Source organism: Lactuca saligna, chromosome 7 (genome assembly GCF_052625555.1).
Source record: "Lactuca saligna cultivar CGN05327 chromosome 7, ASM5262555v1, whole genome shotgun sequence".
Lineage (NCBI taxonomy): Eukaryota > Viridiplantae > Streptophyta > Magnoliopsida > Asterales > Asteraceae > Lactuca > Lactuca saligna.
Genome location: NC_136423.1, coordinates 119,433,522 through 119,452,578, shown reverse-complemented (window position 1 = coordinate 119,452,578; position 19,057 = coordinate 119,433,522). Strand labels below are relative to the sequence as shown.

The 19,057-nt window shown below is 36.6% G+C and overlaps 1 protein-coding gene across 1 annotated transcript; it reads left to right on the top strand.

The window, feature by feature from the left end:
- Positions 1–2,505: 2,505 nt before the first annotated feature.
- Positions 2,506–4,993, top strand: LOC145007174 (protein FAR1-RELATED SEQUENCE 5-like). The gene is made up of 8 exons (XM_078966156.1): positions 2,506–2,580; positions 2,686–2,861; positions 2,932–3,190; positions 3,489–3,553; positions 3,720–3,919; positions 3,991–4,049; positions 4,372–4,702; positions 4,779–4,993. Exons 1-8 carry the CDS (start codon positions 2,506–2,508, stop codon positions 4,991–4,993), a joined length of 1,380 nt encoding a protein of 459 aa, XP_078822282.1.
- The last annotated feature ends 14,064 nt before the right edge of the window (positions 4,994–19,057 follow it).

The window sequence follows — 19,057 nt, the reverse complement described above, 5'->3', positions numbered from 1 at the left end:
ATGATAACTGGCATGTTTAACTTGTATTCCCCCCTATAAAACATTTAAAAGCATTTAAAAGGTTCATTCAGGGGTATGAACTCACCTGGTGTAAGTAGGTCCGACGAAAGTGTCGATTGGGCGTTCGGGGTCACGCAAGGACTTGAACACACACAAGGACCTATTTTAACATATGATAGCATATGTTCACATACAATTAGCATATAATATACTAATTAAACAATTATAGACACTCAAAGGAGTGGAAAACACTTTTGGCTAAGTGTTTGGAGTCCCTGGTAGCGTTTAAGGGTGCTAAGGGCCTCCTATCGGTTGTGGAACTTTGCTAAACTCAAATATCAAGTGTGTGAAGGGTTTTAAAGCATTAACATGGACCATTTTGGAGTTTACGGCCCAACCTAAGGGAGTTTACGGCCGTAAACTCCCAAGGTCTTATTCTTGGGTGTTTGATGCTTCTAGCTTGTTCATTGAATTATTCTAAGCATTTTTCCTAAAGGGCATGAGTGGATTTGAGGTTCCTAAGGGCCTTATAATGGAGTTTACGGCCTAAGAACAACTCCTAAAGGAGTTTATGGCCGTAAACTCTAAATCATTGAGTTTGGTGATGTTTCAAGCCCCTAATGCCTTTCTAGTGATTTCTAATGAAGTTTGATGCTATTTTGGGTGATTAAAACCAACATTTTGGGCATGTTTGGGGAGTTTACGGCCTAAACTTGTGCTTGGGCCGTAAACTCTCTTTTGTCCTTCATTTTGGTGTGTTTTAGTGATCTAAACCCAAATACCAAGTCCCTAAATTATGTATGAAGCCCTAGGATGAGTTTGGAGTGCATTTGGGACCTTTTAACATGATTTTGAGGAGTTTACGGCCTAAGCTTGTGCTTGGGCCGTAAACTCTTGTTTGAGTCCTAAAATCATGCATTTTAATGTTTAAACACCCCAAGGCTATATCCCCTAATTATTTCCAAGCTTATGGACAAGTTTAGAGGCATGTTTGGCACCATTTTAGGGGTTTACGGCCCTAGAGTGTTCTTGGGCCGTAAACTCCTTATACCATGCCTTCTTGGATGATTTTTTTGGGCTATAAACATAAATTAATACGTTTAGAATAGGCTAGGGTAAGCGGACTTACAATTTGGAAGCGTTTGGTTGCGGATTCGGGGCGAAAACGGGTCTAGAGAGAGAGTATAGAGAGAGAGAGTGTAAAAAGTCTCCCATTTGACTCCACTCACCCATATATAGGTTTCACAGTCGGGGCTCAGTGGAATTCTACCGGATACTGCCGTTAAACGGGGCTTTTGGTCGCACCCGATTTAGTGGTCGTAATAATAAACTAATATTTTCCAAGTAAATGGAAATATGTGCTATGTATTTTATTTCCTTTTATCACGACTTAACGGCATATAAATATACACAATTGAAATGTTTATTAAACTTGAAGACTTCTCATTAACGGAACTTTTGAACAGTGGAATATTCCGTTAACGGTAACGGAGAAATGTAACGGGACAACTTGGGTTGTCACAGATAATCAATTATATCTTGAGTATCTTCTGACATTTAAGTTTTTTCCAAACTTTTAGTAATTTTCAGAATCTTATCTTATCTTGTGCATATATTTTAAAGTTTTTTGATTATTTTATTTATTTGTTTCCTTTTTTGTATAATTATCAATTCTAAATTTCTAATCTGTATATGAGTTCTCTGAATTCTTGTTCAGATTTGCATTCAACTATAACTATTAATGAACAATCACGTAAGTTTTTTTTTCTTAATATAAATTTCACATTTTCTATATAATGTAATAAAATAGATGTTTTTTTTTAGTTTTGCAGTTCATGATCAATCATCTTCAAATATGAATATTGATCATTTAAATAACAGTAATTCTTATTCAGATTTGCATTCAATTATTAATGAACAATCACGTAAGTTTTTTTTTCTTAATATAAATTTCACATTTTATATATAATGTAATAAAATAGATGTTTTATTTGGTTTTGCAGTTCATGATCAATCATCTACATGTATGAATATTGATCATTCATATAGCATTAATTCCCGTTATAGTTTTGATTTTGAGCTCTATAATACTGAAACTTTTAAGCTTGTTCCTTATGATAAGTTGATACATAAGAAGCCTTTCAAAGGATTGTTGTTTGATTCGTTGGACATTGGTCTTGACTTTTACAAGACTTATGGTCAAGAATCTAGTTTTGATGTGAATATGTCAAGTCAAAAAAGATACAATGATGGCACAATTCGTATTAGATATTCACCTGTAGTAGATCTGGTTTCACGGAGTCATTCAAGAATGAAAAAACTAATGTGAAATTTTCAGATGCTAAGAGAAGGAGAACTTCTTCTAAGAAGAACGGATGCCCTGTTGTTTCAAAGTTCAAGAATCTCTGATGTTCTTTAATGTTCTACATTTATGTGTTTGTCGAAGATCACAACCATGAACTTGTTGCTCAAGATTAGTTGCACTTATTAAGGATTAATAGGACAATGGATTTTCTTGATGAATCCTCTATACATAAGGTTGGTACTTGTAACATTGGTGCTTCAAAAGCTTATAACTTGGTGAGTATTATGAAGGGTGGCTTTGATTTTAAGGGAGGGACTGCGGTTGACTTTAAAAATTTTCATATAGATTTAAATTCTAAAATTGGTGTCAAAGATTCCCAGGTGGTTGTGGATATATTGACAAACAGAAAATTGTGTTTCTCTAATTTTTCGTATGAGGTCCAAAAAGATGTTGATGATCATCTTACTGGACTTTTTTGGGCTGATGATACTTCGAAATCCGATTATAAAGAATTTGGAGATGTACTATCTTTTGATGCTACTTATCAAACAAACAAGTAATTCCTAATTCTTATTTTTTCTTTTTATGGTATTTGTTCTTTTTAATAATACTTATAAAAAAATCAGGTATTCTATGGTATTTGTTCTTTTTACTGTAGTTGACTACCACAAGCATTGTGTTACTTTTGCTGCTGATTTACTAGCTCGTGAGACAACAAATGCATATGTGTGGTTGCTTGAAGTGTTTCGTAAAACATTTTTCAAGCCACTCATGATGATTGTAATAGATCAGGATTCATCAATGAAGAAAGTTGTTAATTTTGTTTTTCCTGAATCGAAGCATAGACTATGCATTTGGCACATCACTCAAAAACTTGAGGAAAAGGTATATTCGTTGTTTCTTGATTCCTATATATGTTTATAACCATATAGATCATAAAGCACATTGTGAATTCACAATGTAAATTTGCATATGATGAAACGAACAAATCTAAATCATAAATCACATTGTGAATTCATAATGTTAACCAAATGTTATGTTACTATGAATTACATCAAATATTCAACATATGTAATGCTTCTTGTGTGTATCTTTTTTTTAGATTCCGATCGATATTTATAACCATCCGGACTTCTAGAAGATATTTTTTGATATTATATGGAATCTTCAATGTTCTCCACAGGATTTTGAAAATTCGTGGTCAACAATGTTAGATAAGTTTCATCTAAAAGAAAATGATTGGTTAAGGTCTGTTTTTAAAACAAGGGATTTATGGATTCCAGTTTTTATGAGAGATCTTGAAATTTCTGGTTTGATGCGAACTACTTCAAGATCAGAGAGTCTGAATTATGCTTTCTCACATTTTTTTGCATCATAAATCAAATTTGGTGAAGTTCATGATGTCGTTTGATAGTGCAATGGAGAATCAAAAGCATCAACAATCTTTATTAGATTATCAGTCCACAATTAGTACCCCAAAGCTAAGGACTCGTTTGGCTATTGAAAAGCCTGCATTAGAAATTTATACACATAATATTTTCTTGGACATTCAGAAAGTGTTATACAAATTTGTGTTTTATTGTGTTCAAGAATCTTTAGTTATTGAAGATGAAAGTGAAGTTTATGTTTTGAGAGATAAGAAGAAAAAAAAAAGTTGATTGATAAAAATGTGAATGAGGATAAAGATTCTGATGATTTTTATCGAAATAGTGTTCCTTCTCATTGTCCTAATACTCGTTACAAGGTATGTCTCTTTATCCTAATACAGTTTATTAAATATAAAATGTAGTTTAAAAATTCACACTGTGAATGTAAGATGTTTTGCTAATTCACAGTGTGAATTTTTATAGAGTTATAAATCGGTTTGTACTTTTCATTAGATTAGTATGGAATATGTATTTTTTTTGAGAATTTGATTTGAAGTATTTATATTATAGTATTATGATTTCTAATGTCCTGTTGATTAATAATGTGAATCGATGTTAATTTGTATAATTTTTATCGAATGGTATGATATAGAATTTCTTATTCACATATTAATTTGTTTATTAATGATAATTTTGTAGGTTGTATTTAGTAGAAGGGGTGATAGCATTAGCATCAGTTGTAGGTGCATGCTTTTTGTCCAGGAAGGATTGTTATGTCGTCACATGTTTTTCACATTAAATATGAAAGAGTATGATGAAATTCCATCAAATTTCATTTTGAGGAGATGGGGAAAAGATATCATAGTCGATGGATTGTTGAGAAAAAAGTACTCATATCCTCATAAAGGCAGTAAAAATGAATGTTTGATTCAAGATGCATATGGTATTCTTCGTTTGTCCATTAACAAGATAGCAAATAATGAGGATGAGTTGGCTAAATATATAAAGCCACTTCAGGAGGTTAATAGTGGTATTCCTTTTATGCACCTCATCAAGGGCATCTTCGAGTAGATCAGTTCACATTGAAAAAATTATTGGAGCTGTAGTACCTGATGTTATCAACATTCATAATCCAGAGGGGATTGGAAACAAGGGATGTGCTGGTGGTAAAAGAATCAAGAGCACTAGAGAGAAAGTGATTGAGAAATCTAAAAAGGGTTCTAGGATGTGCAGTTTATGTCATAAACCAAATCATAATGCTAGGAGTTGCATTTTGAGGTTAAAGAAGTCTGATTTAGAATCTGAGGTTACAGAAGGCTGATTGTTTCTATTTCTTTTCTTTTTAAGACTACAAAAATAAGATTTGATTTTTATAATGATCATTCCATGGATATAAATGTTGAAATATTGATGTTAGTTTTGATATTCATTGTTTTAGACTTTATTTCTAATAATAGAATTTTTTTTTTCAAATTTGTTGTTTTTGGTTAAAGATATTTTTTATTGTTAATTTTTTGAATCTTTTCTAATAAAAATTTCATGCTAATGATTTAATTTATGTATATTATTGTTAATCTCATATATAAAATTTTCATGTTAAATATTGTCTTAATGTAATTTAAATCACATTGTGAATCTCAACTATTAATTGTTCTAATGATCTATATGTACCATAATCCACATTGTGAACCTCACATATAAAATATACATGTTATAATGTATTGTAATTCACATTGTGAATCTTACATATAAAATTTTCACAAGGTTAACATATAAACAATGTAAATTTTCTATATATATTGTATTGTTATTACATTAACATTTAATCATTTAGACAAAAAAAATGAAGTAAATGTATGAAATGACAATTTACTTTGAATTCTTTATTCAAAGTAGAAATATAATCACTCTCCCCCACCCACCCACCCACCCACACACTAATAGCATATTTTTAATAAAACATGTAATTGTATAACATACATGTAGACATTCACATGAAAATATAAACATCTTTTAAGTATTTAGTAAAGTTCATTATATTTTATATAGAAACTAACATCAAATTGTAAAATAACAAGCATGTATATGCTCTTAAAGAAATTAAAGTGCATCTAAACTTATACTAATTATAAATAGAAAACTAAGTTTTAAGTTTTACACTTCTTTTTCCAATTCTTGAAGTACTATATTTTTCTCCGCTTTTTTCCCATCCCTTGTTGAGAAAATCTTTTATTTCTTCATTAGTCTTTTTTGCGAACTTAGCTGTTTGTGCAATGATTTTTGACCTGTATGTGTTTGCGTCACTCAATAGTATCTTTGTCAAATACTTAATGTGTAAATCGTTTAACACACTTTGTTGTTGTTTTAATTCTTTTGGCAACCCACATGTCCAATTTACTGTTTTATCTCCCATATATGTCTCCATATGACACATGCAAAAAATTCCACAGTCAACATGTGTAACACCAGTCAAAATAGGTCAATAGACAATCACATGTGATTATACCAATCATGTAATGTGATTTGTAAATTAGTAATGTGATAAACGTACTATGTAGTTCATGATAAATTCTAATACAAATACGAACTTTCTTTACAATACAACTCCAAGTATATGTCCATACGATTCCAAAGATACAGAGAACGTCTGAATCTGACTTCGCATAAGGAAGTTGTGATAAACCGAACACTATATATCTCTATAATAAGAGTAATTTAAAATAGATTTAGAATTAGCCATTGGAGTCTGAAAGAGAGTCGTAGTACTCGTAAATACATACGTGTGGATATAAACAACGTCAAAAACGGAGTTTGTATACGAAAGTGACAATCTTCCGAAGATTCTCCTATCAGAAACCCTAATCTGACTGAACTCACGATGTGAACAAGGGTTTATTCACGACGTGAGGTGTCATTTGCTACATCTCGGAATCTAGAAGGTGTGTGACGAGGCTACGACGGGATAAGATCCAAACTCACGACGTGAGCAAGGATAACTCACGCGTGAGGAGTCACATGGCCACCCTCCGAAGCTAGGGACACAAATGGCAAGTCTATGGGATAAGCATCCAAGACTCACGACGTGAGCCTTATGAAACTCACGATGTGAGTTTCTCAAATCCTTACTATAAATACCAGGGCCGACTTCAGCCATTCTTACACCTAAACTTCTTCTCTTTTTCTCCTTTGCTGAGGCCATCTTGCATCCCAAGCCCCAACGACCTCGTATCGCTGACAGTTTCTGCTTCGATTACATAAAATCACACTACTAGGGTGAGTTTCACGGCCCCACTTTCTAATATTTTGGGGGAAAACACATGCTATATATTGTATATACGTTACTATTAGGTCTATATGATGGTTTATTTGTATCAATATAGAATGTTATATTAATCAAGATATAGTTGTTCTAAATATAATATTTTGAATATATACAACTATGGTCAACTTGTTAGCATGCTATTGTTATAGAAATATATTAATGTAGATCTTGAGTTATACTTAAGATTTTATATATATTGTGTGCGATATAGTTCCGAAGTTATATTCGGAAGTTCTATATGTTAAAAAGTATGTACGTTGTTATTTTTGGTTTTTTATATCATTATAAAACTTCTTATGTTATATGTTATTGTTATTATTGGTTTTATAACAAGATAAAACCTGGTTTTACTTCAAGTTATAGCTGTTATACTACCTAAATGTTATGAAGTTAGGAGTAATATTTAAAGGCAAAGTCTAGTAAGTTAGGGTTTTAGACACATAAATGCTTTTGTTGTTAGAGCTATAGGAAGTCGTCGAAGTCTACATGAGTAATTGTATTCATTAACTAAGATTGGGGATCTTAGTTGGAATCCTCTGAACTGTAACCGTTAATCCCATGTGAGCAAGGAAGTCATGTATAATTAGTATACGGGTTGACAACTCCACTTGTGATTGTTAGCTACAGTCAACCATAAACAAGTGACGAACTATCCTTTTATTTGTTATTGTTCCGGCGTCGATGAAGCGTACGGTGTTATTTCTCATGGAAATCATGAGTGTATTGTTTCACATGGAAATCATGAGTGTATTGTTTCTCATGGTAAATCATGAGTGTATTTTATCAGAGGTATTGTGTCATAGCAACAGTTACAGGCTCATGGTAACAATTTGTTAGAAACATTATACTTTGTCGTATACAAGTATTAATGTTATGTATAAGTTTCCCCCTACTTATATACTCTAGGTTCAAAGAACATTTAGGTATAACACATATTTGATAAGTAGAATATTATACCTGAAATATGTACTAAGTGTTGAAGAGTCAAAATGATACTTTCAAAACTATACTCTTGAACTTGGAAAATTTGTTATTTTTATATAGAGTCAAAATCTGTGGACTCACCAACTTTATGTTGACGTATTTTAAAATGTATGTGTTTTCAGGATTTTGAAAAGCTGGTATGTATTCGAACAAGAGAAGTTTTACTATTATCTTTCTGTTCATTAAGAAGTATGCTATAGTCGGATATTATGTAATAGGTTCTAGAAAAACAGTTATGTAACTTTCAATTATCAACAAAGGTATGTATTTTCTTTAGTACTGTTCAATGTATGTTATATAACTGTGATACGAAGAATGACGTTGCACCACTCAGTGTTTCCGCCGACGCCCGGGGTGTGACATATTTGGTATTAGAGCTATTAACTATAGTGAACTAGTACTTTCTTAGGAAAGCACGTCTATAGTTTAGGGCTTACTCTATTATGTTTAGGTATATCTCTTAGCCTACGATAAAAAGTATTATTAATTATTCTACTAAAGTAACAAATAATAATTAAAGCATGAATACAATAAATAAGAATATAGAGTCATATATAAAGACTCAGACCCGCAAAGAGAATACACCTTAATACCCGGAATGTTTTTGATCTCAAGGATTTAGATCAAATATTCCAACTAAAGCTTATATGTGCATTGATCCTATCACAACTAGGTGTAGGTGTGAAACTACATTTTATTATGATCAGATCATATGGAATATTTAATTTGGGAGAAATATTTGATAGACTAAACTCTTTATGATCCAAAATGTATAGGAATTCGACATGTTACATGCATGAGAATGGATAATCATCAAGGATGTGGATGAAGAAGAGTAAGTTTCATTTCCCAGGATGGTAGGCGATCCTTACTACCCTATAAATCCAACCACCTTTCATCCAATACCTTCTGATGATGGAGCACCTTTACCTTCCAATGAATGGGAAGAGAGTGAACCAATAGAAGAGAGCGAACCAATGGAGGAGACAGAATCAGTAGCATCATCTTTACCACCAATGAACACTCTTTATCATCAAGTTCCAGGAGGAGAAAAGATGAAACGCACAACACATAAATCCATACCAATATGGAAAAAGATTAAGAAGAATCAGAAGGCGACATCTTCAGGAAGTCATAGAGTTCAAGATGAACCTGTACGGATAGCCCAAACCGTCGATAGGTGGGTGGCAGAAGAAAGAGCTACTAAGATGTATGAGACTGGTCAATCATCTCGACCACATCCCCCACATTCTTCTGAAGTGAACGCCTTATCTTAATTGTTTGAGAAAAGTGTAAAAATTGAAGATAAGATGGAAAGTTGAAGGAAGGACTATTCATCTCTCTGGAAGAGTACGAAGGTTAGAAGGACAAAGAACGCGAGATCAGGAATCAGTGATGGATGTCCATCATCGTATAAATTTCACTTATAATGATATGATTACTCACGATGCAAGGATTTCAAAGTTAGAGCTATACAATCAAACCATGGGAAACGAGGAGCGCAAAGGAGGTCTTGAACAGAGAACTCAAGCACTTGAGGAGCAAGTGGTTAATGTCACTGATGTGCTAGGTCATCACTTGGGTTTCTGGTAGATAAGCTAAAACTAGTGGTTGTGTAAATATAGAAAATCAGACTAGTTAAGGCAAGAAGAGTAAAAGTTTATAGCAAGGATGTAGAAAACCTTGCAAATTTTGTAATGTTTATAGAAACTTTTCTCTTATAAGCCTAAATAAACTGATGTAACCACCAATAATAATATGAAGCATATATTACAATAATCATTGTATTGTCCATTATGTTTTACACTTTGAAGAATAATTGAAGTATTTAAGACTTTAAGTATTCTTGTATTAACTTACTAACAGAACTCATAAAATTCTTAATAGGAACTAAAACAAAATGCCTAGAAGGAGTAATCGGCTAACCCCTAACCGACCATCAACACCACAACAACAACAACAACCGCAACCACCACCAGAAATAAGCCCCTCAATAAGTACAGTACAACTTGAAGAAATCATATCTCAAAGAATTGTTTCAGCTCTATCTAATGTCACAAGAGATGGAGTTAGAAATGAAGGCCACGTAGGGACCAGTAGAACATGTACCTACAAAGATTTTATGAATTGCAAGCCAAAAAGCTTTCATGGAAATGAAGGGGTAGTTAATTTGACGAGGTGGATAGAAAAGACAAAGTCCATCTTTCAAATAAGCTTTTGTCCAGACAATTATAAAGTACGATTTGCATCATGCACTTTCGCTGATGTAGCGCTTACATGGTGGAATAGCCATGTGAATACAATGGGGATTGATACTACAAATTCCATGAAATGGGAAGAGCTAAAAATAATGCTAGTAGAGGAGTATTGTCCTAGGGAGGAAATACATAAGCTGGAACAAGAATTGTGGATCCTAACCATGAAGGGTTCAGAGATAAAAGCTTATACTGCTAGATTTAATGACCTTGCAGTAATGTGTCTAACACTTGTAACTCCTGAATATAAGAAGATTGAGCGATATATCTGGGGTTTAGCATCACAAATCAAAGGCATGGTGATCGCATCAAAGCCTACGACTTATGACAGCACCAAGAGGATAGCTCATCAGCTAACCCTCACAGAGATCCAAGGAACATAAGTAATCTCAAATGATGAGTCTCCCAAATCTAGAACAAACAAGAGGAAATTTAATAAGAAGAATCCCAAACAATCATCTGAGAAAAGACAAGAAGTGGCAACCAATTATGCAACAACAACAACAGTACCTACGCAACCAAAATCTTCATGGTGAAATCAGTGCAACCGTCATCATCCAGGTGACTGTTTTGTCTGCATGAAGTGCAAGAAAAAGGGGCATACTGCTAGTTACTGCAGGAGCACAACACCTACAACAGTCAATCAACAAACCAATAATGGGACAGGCCGTGGTGAAGGAAGAAAATGCTACGAGTGTGGGGAGGTTGGACATATCAAGAAAGAATGCCCAAAGTTAAGGAGTCAAGTAGGCATAGGACGTGGTGGGGCGTTTGTGATCGGAAGTGGAGAGGCTATCCAGGACCCTTCGGTCATATCTGGTACGTTTCTCATAGATAATTTATATGCTACCATACTCTTCGACTCTGGAGCAGATCGAAGTTTTATAACTCCGACATTTATAAAATTGTTAAGTCATAAGTCTAGCAGATTAAAAGAAATCTATGAAGTAGAAATCGCTAACGGACAATCTAAGAAAACACATGAAATCCTAGAAAACTATCTGTTAATTTTTAATAACTACCTTTTTCACGTCAACCTCATGCTAATACCTATCGGTAGTTTTGATGTCATAATTGGCATGGATTGGTTATCTTCACACCGCGCCGAATTTTTATGTCATGAGAAAGCCATACGACTGCCTTTACCAAACGGCGAAGCCCTGATTATCTATGGTGATAAATTTGGGACGAACCTCAAATTCATCTCTTGTACTAAGACCCAGAAATATCTACATAAGAAATGTAGCGCATTTTTAGCCCACATTGTAGATAGGAAGAGAAAGACAAAAGAAATCAAGGACATACCTCAAGTATGTGATTTCCCTGACGTGTTTTCTAAAGATCTACTTGAAATACCTCCTGTCCGACAAGTTGAGTTTCAAATCGACTTAATTCCGGGAGTAGTACCAATAGTGAAATCTCCTTATCGGTTGGCTCCATCTGAAATGCAAGAATTGTCTAGCCAACTACAAGAACTTCTTGACAAAGGCTTTATCCGACCAAGTTTTTCACCTTGGGGAGCACCAATCTTGTTTGTCAAGAAGAAGGACGGATCCTTTCGGATGTGTATTGATTATCGTGAGCTGAACAAGCTAACAATCAAGAATCATTATCCTCTTCCAAGAATTGATGATCTATTCGATCAACTGCAAGGATCTAGCTACTACTCAAAGATAGATCTTAGATCAGGATACCATCAACTTAGGGTACAAGAAGACGGCATTCCAAAAACAGTATTTAGAACTCGTTATGGTCATTATGAGTTCTTAGTTATGTCTTTTGGAATGACCAATGCCACAATAGTATTTATGGATCTCATGAATCGCGTTTACTAACCATACTTGGATAAATTTGTGATCGTATTTATCGATGATATATTGATATATTCACGAACCAAGGAAGAACATGGTCAACACCTACAATTAATCTTGGAGCTACTAAGAAAAGAAAAGTTGTACGCTAAATTCTCCAAATGCGAGTTTTGGATTAGAGAAGTACAATTTTTAGGTCATGTAGTTAGCAATGAAGGAATTCATGTTGACCCATCCAAAGTCGAGGAAATAAGGAATTGGAACGCACCAAAGACACCAACAGAAGTGCATCAATTCCTAGGACTGGCTGGCTATTACCGCAGATTCATAGAGAATTTCTCTAAAATAGCCAAGCCACTTACAACACTAACCCAGAAGGATACGAAGTTCAACTGGGAAGACAAACAAGAAGATGCTTTTCAGAAAGTGAAGCAAATGTTGTGTAGTTCACCAATCCTATCCCTTCTAGATGGGACAAAAGATTTCGTCGTGTACTGCGACGCATCAAATCAAGGATTGGGATGTGTGTTGATGCAAAGAGGAAAAGTTATCGCCTATGCATCACGACAACTTAAGGTGCATGAGAATAATTACACTACCCATGATATTGAATTGGTAGCTGTAGTTTTTTGCACTAAAAATTTGGAGACATTACTTATACGGTACTAAGTGTACTATTTTTACCGACCACAAGAGTCTCCAACACATATTCGAACAAAAAGATCTTAATATGAGACAAAGAAGATGGGTTGAATTATTGAATGATTACGAAGTTGAGATTCGTTATCATCCCGGAAAAGCAAATGTGGTAGCAGATGCCTTGAGCAGGAAAGAATATATTAAACCCCGACAGGTACGAGCATTAACTATAACTATCCATTCTAACTTTACCGCACAAATTAGAGAAGCTCAACATGAGGCTCTAAAAGAAGAAAACATCAAGAACGAAGCTTTGCGAGGAATGGAAAAGCAACTTATACAAAAAGATGACGGAACGCGACACTTTATGAACCGAATTTGGATGCCTAAGTTCGGTGGAGTCAGGGATTTGGTCTTAGAAGAAGCCCACAAGTCCAGATATTCCGTGCATCCAGGATCTGACAAAATGTACTTGGATTTAAAACTACATTATAGGTGGCCAAACATGAAGGCAAAAATCGCTACTTATGTGAGAAAATGTTTGACTTGTTCTAGAGTAAAGGCAGAACATCAAAAGCCTTCGGGTTTACTTCAACAACCGGAAATACCGGAATGGAAATGGGAACAGATGTAACGCCCAGGTTTTCAGGGCTAAGCATTTTTGTCAATGTAATAGTCTAGGTCAACTATTGTAACTCTTTTTGAAGTAATAAATATGAAATATTTGAGTATTATGTGTGTTTATGTGTTTATTATTTAATTATAAATGTATAATTAATAAAGAATAAAAATGAGCGTCAAAATTAAAGTGTGAGATAATCCCGATATCTCTACATAAAGTTGTAGAATATGTCTCAAGGTTTCCGTACATATAAAGAATGCCGAAATCCGAGCTATAACGAAGAAGTTATGACCCGCCGAAGTTTACGGCAAAACCGGCACGACACCGGAAGACATAAAATAGTAAATTTACGATAGAAGACTTTTTAGCCTTAGAAATCTAAACAAAAGTCGTAGAATATGTTAAAGTAAGAACATCGATAAAAAGAACGCCCAAATCTGACTTCGTATGAAGAAGTTACGATTTTTCGAAGTTTCGGACTAGCAGTGTACAGCCCGAAATTCAAATGTTTGATCGAGCGGTTTTTAGCCGACACGACCTAAACGAGAATCGAAGATCTCATTAAGAGTAACGTAACGAGAAAAATATGGGCGAAAACGGATATCGGATGAAGAAGTTATGAGAATTTAACAGACCAATCCTATCCCGACCCGTTGATAATATAAAATTTAAAATCGAGTCAATATTAGCCAACGAAGTCTAAACGAAAGTTGTAGAGTATGTTCCCACCTTCGCGTGGATATAAAGAACGTCAAAAACGGAGCTCGTATGCGAAAGTTACGAATTTTTGAAGTTAGAACTCGAAAATGCGAAAACTGTTGCGAAGCTGATGACGTGGCCGCTTCTGAACCGTTGCTTACTGACCAAGGCTTCGCTCCGGATCGCGCCACGACGACTCGCATTACGCCCCGCGTACGAGGTCCGGTACGCCCCGCGTACCTTCACTTCCCATCCGACCAGTGTGCGAAACAGCTGGCTGCCTCATCCGCGAGAACGCGCCGCGTAGCCGAGGATTACGCCCCGCGTAGTCCGAAGCTCGCAGGCTATAAAAAGGGGCGAGGGTCTCCGGATTTTTCACACCATTTCTCATTCTCTCTCTAAAATCTTTCTCTCTCTAGGGTTTTGAACCCTCCCTAAAATCTAGGTGAACCCCTAGCACCCTAAGGAATCCCCGAGGCTTCCGGAGTCCCGAGAAAAAGGAGTTTTTCGGTTTCAAAACACTGCTCCAATTAAGTCCCGGTTTTTGATAAAATTCGCTGTAAGTATGCTACGCTTACGCAATTTTTAATATATCTTTCAAATAATTATAGGAATGTTATTAGGTCCTTAAAATAATTATTTGGGCTATTATTAAGAGATATATCGAGTATTATTAATGCTTAATAATACTCAGACTAATTAATCTGTCGCGGTTATCATTAAACTAAACCCTAGTGGTATCGATACTAGGTTTTATCGAAGGAATATCATTTTGAGAGTATCAAAGCGTTGTCCGAGTGCTGAGTCACCACCTAATCAGGTAAGTGCATAGTTACTTTCAACTTACACATAGATATGAAGTATTTAATATAAATTACGTGCTATGTGTGCATATTATCTGAATACTTGCTATCTATGCTGGATGAACGTTTTATACATGTTTTCAAAGATTTAAAATGTATATGTATTTTATATCTACAAAATGTGTTGGGTAAAACATGGGTAGATGTAATAGTTGCTGTGTGACAAAATAAAATAATGAGAGGCCTCGTTATAGATGTTATTGATGATCCAGTCATCTAGCGGAGTATAGATGACGACCACGGACTATTCTAGACAGTCCAGTGGAACACTAGCAGGCTCGCAACCTGTAGGTGTTTATTTGAACTGTGTGTTTATTTGAACTGTGTGCTCACCAGATGTACTCCATCCCCCACATGGTTGCCTATTAGGACATTTATTGCTGAGGAATCCCCTTAGCAGTAGTGTCCATCCCGATGATGATCCTTAGGCTAGGTCCCTTATGATAGGTGTTTAGGGACGTAAAGTGAGGATAACGGGAACGGGTAATCGGGTTATTATTGATTGATGAAACTAATAAACTTATTTATTGTGGGTTGAAAACCCTATGTGCTCACCAGGCTCCCAAGCCTGACCCACTCAGTTTTATGCATTACAGGTAGTGGCGCATGAGCATAGGTGTGATGTTTTGGACGAGGGATTACGCATATAGGCCTGTAGATATGAAATAATGTAGTAAGGCTTATATTGTACTGTTTATACTTTTGATCTGTACGAACATGACATCCCGAGTCTTTTAATGATTACATTTCTATGGAAATGCTTTTGATAAATCTTTATCATATTATTGTTTTGGGACAAATTCCGCAAACCTTTTATTAAAAGATAACTCTGATTTTGAAATAAAGTATAAACAAAACCGGTCTTTTCTGGCCTTGATTTTGGGGATGTCACAGTTGGTATCAGAGCATTAGTTTAAGCGAACTAGGAATTTGTAGGATTTCTAGACTTAAACTTAGAATGCTAAGCGTTGATTGTGAGGTGTGAGCACTAGCTTATTTTAGGAATTGTGCCTAAAATGCTTTTATGTGCTAAATGCTTTATGCATGATATGCTGTTATTTTGTTCGGATCTATGGTCTGTTGCCGACCGGATCTGGAAACCTTATGTGTTTAGGATTCTAAACGTACGACTACGCTATTAGAACTAGCATGTAAACGTTTCGAAGTGATAAGGACGATTTAAAACGTCTCTCCTAAATAAAGATCTGAATTCGCCTTATTCGGTGTATAGATCAAGATGGTAAGGACCCGTAGCGGAAACGTAAACGCAAATGGGAATGGACACCAACCCCCCGTAATCGAGCAAATACCAGTTGTGGAAGCCGCTGCCGGACCAATAACGATGGCCGTAGTGCAAGCGATGATCCAGGCAATGTTGGATCGTCAAATGGAGGAAACCAGGCATTTGCTCCAGCAAAATCGAGAGGAAGCGACTATTCAAATCGAACAGCCCGAGTTGAACGAAGGGCAGACTGAGGAAGGAGACTACAGTGGAACCGTTGGTCAAGCCAACCCACCACTAGTTCAACAAAACAACCAAGGTGACGAAGTCGAGAGGAATGGATGCAAGTACAAGGATTTTCTTACTTGCAAGCCATCGACTTTCACGGGAAAAGAAGATCCAATCGGGGTCATGGATTGGATCTCGGAGATGGAGTTAGCTTTCATGACGTGCGGTTGCAGAGGAAAGCTACAAACCACATTTGCAGTACGTCAGTTTCGAGGAGGCGCTGTACGTTGGTGGAATACCTTGGGGAAGACTTTAAGCCCCAACAAGCCCCTGCAACTGACATGGGCAGAATTTCTGGTGCAATTCAAAAGAAAATACTGCTCGGCTCAAAACCTGCTAGAGTTAGAGAACCAGTTTCTAACCCTGAAGAAGGGAAGCATGTCAATCGATGAATAGACAAACAACTTCACAGAAAAGATGGAGTTTGCCTTGCGTCTTGTTCCGGATGAGCTGACGAAAATTGATAAGTACGCAAAGGGACTTCCATGGGAGTACGCGGTGCCAGTACGTCAGGCACCTACTTTGGAGGCAGCTATCTAGGCTGGCAAGTCTGTGGAGGACATGATTAAGGGAAGAGCTGCCAGCAAAATCGAGGTTGGCGAGAAGAGGAAATTTGAAGGGTCTGCTAAAGCCAACAAAAAGAAGAACAAGTTCGGTTCAAAAAAATTCGGGGGAGGAAACGAATTTAAATGGTGCGAGAAGTGCAAGAAGAAGCACTCGGGAAAATGTGGCGATGAAGTAACCTGCTACAAGTGTGGGAAAACAGGGCACTATGCCAATGAGTGCACCACCAACAAGAAGGTGTACTACGAGTGTCGTGAAGAAGGGCATATTGCTAAGGATTGCCCAAAGAAGAAAGATGCGGGAAGGCCCAACATACCACCAAAGCCAAAGGCGAGAGCCTTTCAGATGACGCTCGAGGCTGCGAAGGAGGCAGCAGACGTCGCTTCAGGTACCTTTCTTGTAAATGGTTTACCTGCAAATATACTATTTGATTCCGGAGCCAATTACTCCTTTGTGTCGCATAAATTTGGTGGAAAATTAGCATTACCTGTAGAAAAACTAGATAATGCCCTGATTGTAGAAGTTGCCAGTGGCAAATTCGTACCTGTTAGTAATTGTATTAGGAACATCGTCATTGACCTAAACGGAAACGAATTCCATGAGGAACTATTACCCATAGAGTTAAACGGTTTCGACATTGTTTCGGGTATGGATTGGCTTAGCGCCAACGATGCCGAGATATTATGCCGAAAGAAGATAGTTAGGATAAACCCACCCGGAAAGGGATCATTTATGGTGTACGGGGACAAACGCAGAGTAACTTCTGGAATCATCTCCCTGATGAAAGCTAGGAAATGTTTGTTCAAAGGATGTGCATCATACTTGGCATTCGTAATCGATGCTAAGAAAGAAAAGAAAGAGGTGCAGAATATACCGGTTGTGTGCGATTATCCGGAAGTCTTTCCCGAAGATCTTCCCGGATTACCACCTGATAGACAAGTGGAGTTTCGTATAGACTTGTTACCAGGAACAACACCGATAGCAAAGCCACCTTACCGATTAGCACCGATGGAGATGAAGAAGCTCATGACGCAACTTCAGGAGCTGTTGGACAGCGGTTTCATTCGACCTAGTTCATCACCCTGGGGAGCTCCGGTGTTATTCGTGAAGAAGAAGGACGGAAGCATGAGGATGTGCATAGACTACCGAGAGTTGAATAAAGCAACGGTGAAGAACAAGTATCCATTGCCGAGGATTGATGACCTATTCGATCAGCTGCAAGGTTCGAGCTACTTCTCAAAGATCGACCTTAGGTCAGGATATCATCAGCTGAAGGTGAGAGAGCAGGATATTGAGAAGACTGCATTCAGAACAAGATATGGACACTACGAGTTCTTGGTTATGTCGTTCGGACTAACCAATGCCCCCGCAGCATTCATGGATTTGATGAATAGGGTTTGTAAACCATTCCTCGATAAATCTGTGATAGTGTTCATCGACGACATTCTCGTCTACTCGAAAAGCCAGGAGGAGCATGGCAAGCATCTACGAGAAGTGTTGGAGGTGTTAAAGAAGGAGAAGCTTTTTGCAAAGTTCTCCAAATGCGACTTTTGGATACGGGAAGTCCAATTCTTGGGTCATGTTGTTAACCAAGAAGGAATAATGGTTGACCCCGCCAAGATCGAAGCTGTAATGAAGTGGGAACGTCCGAAGAATCCCACGGAGATTAGAAGCTTTCTAGGATTAGCCGGATATTACCGACGATTTATCCAAGGCTTTTCTTTGATAGCTGCTCCATTAATAGCTTTGACCCATAAAGGAGCTACGTATACGTGGAGTGAGAAACACGATGAGGCGTTCGAGAAGCTAAAGAAGAAGTTATGTGAAGCACCGATACTTTCTCTACCCGATGGAGTCGAAGATTTCGCAGTTTATAGTGATGCATCTAGATTCGGGTTGGGTTGTGTTCTGACCCAAAGAGAAAAGGTGATAGCATACGCATCTCGACAATTGAAAGAGCACGAAAAGAACTACCCCACTCATGATCTGGAGTTGGCAGCGGTAGTATTTGCCTTAAAGATATGGAGGCATTACCTCTACGGCACGAAGTGCAAGCTCTTCACTGATCATAAGAGTCTCCAGTATCTCTTTAATCAGAAGGAGTTGAACATGAGGC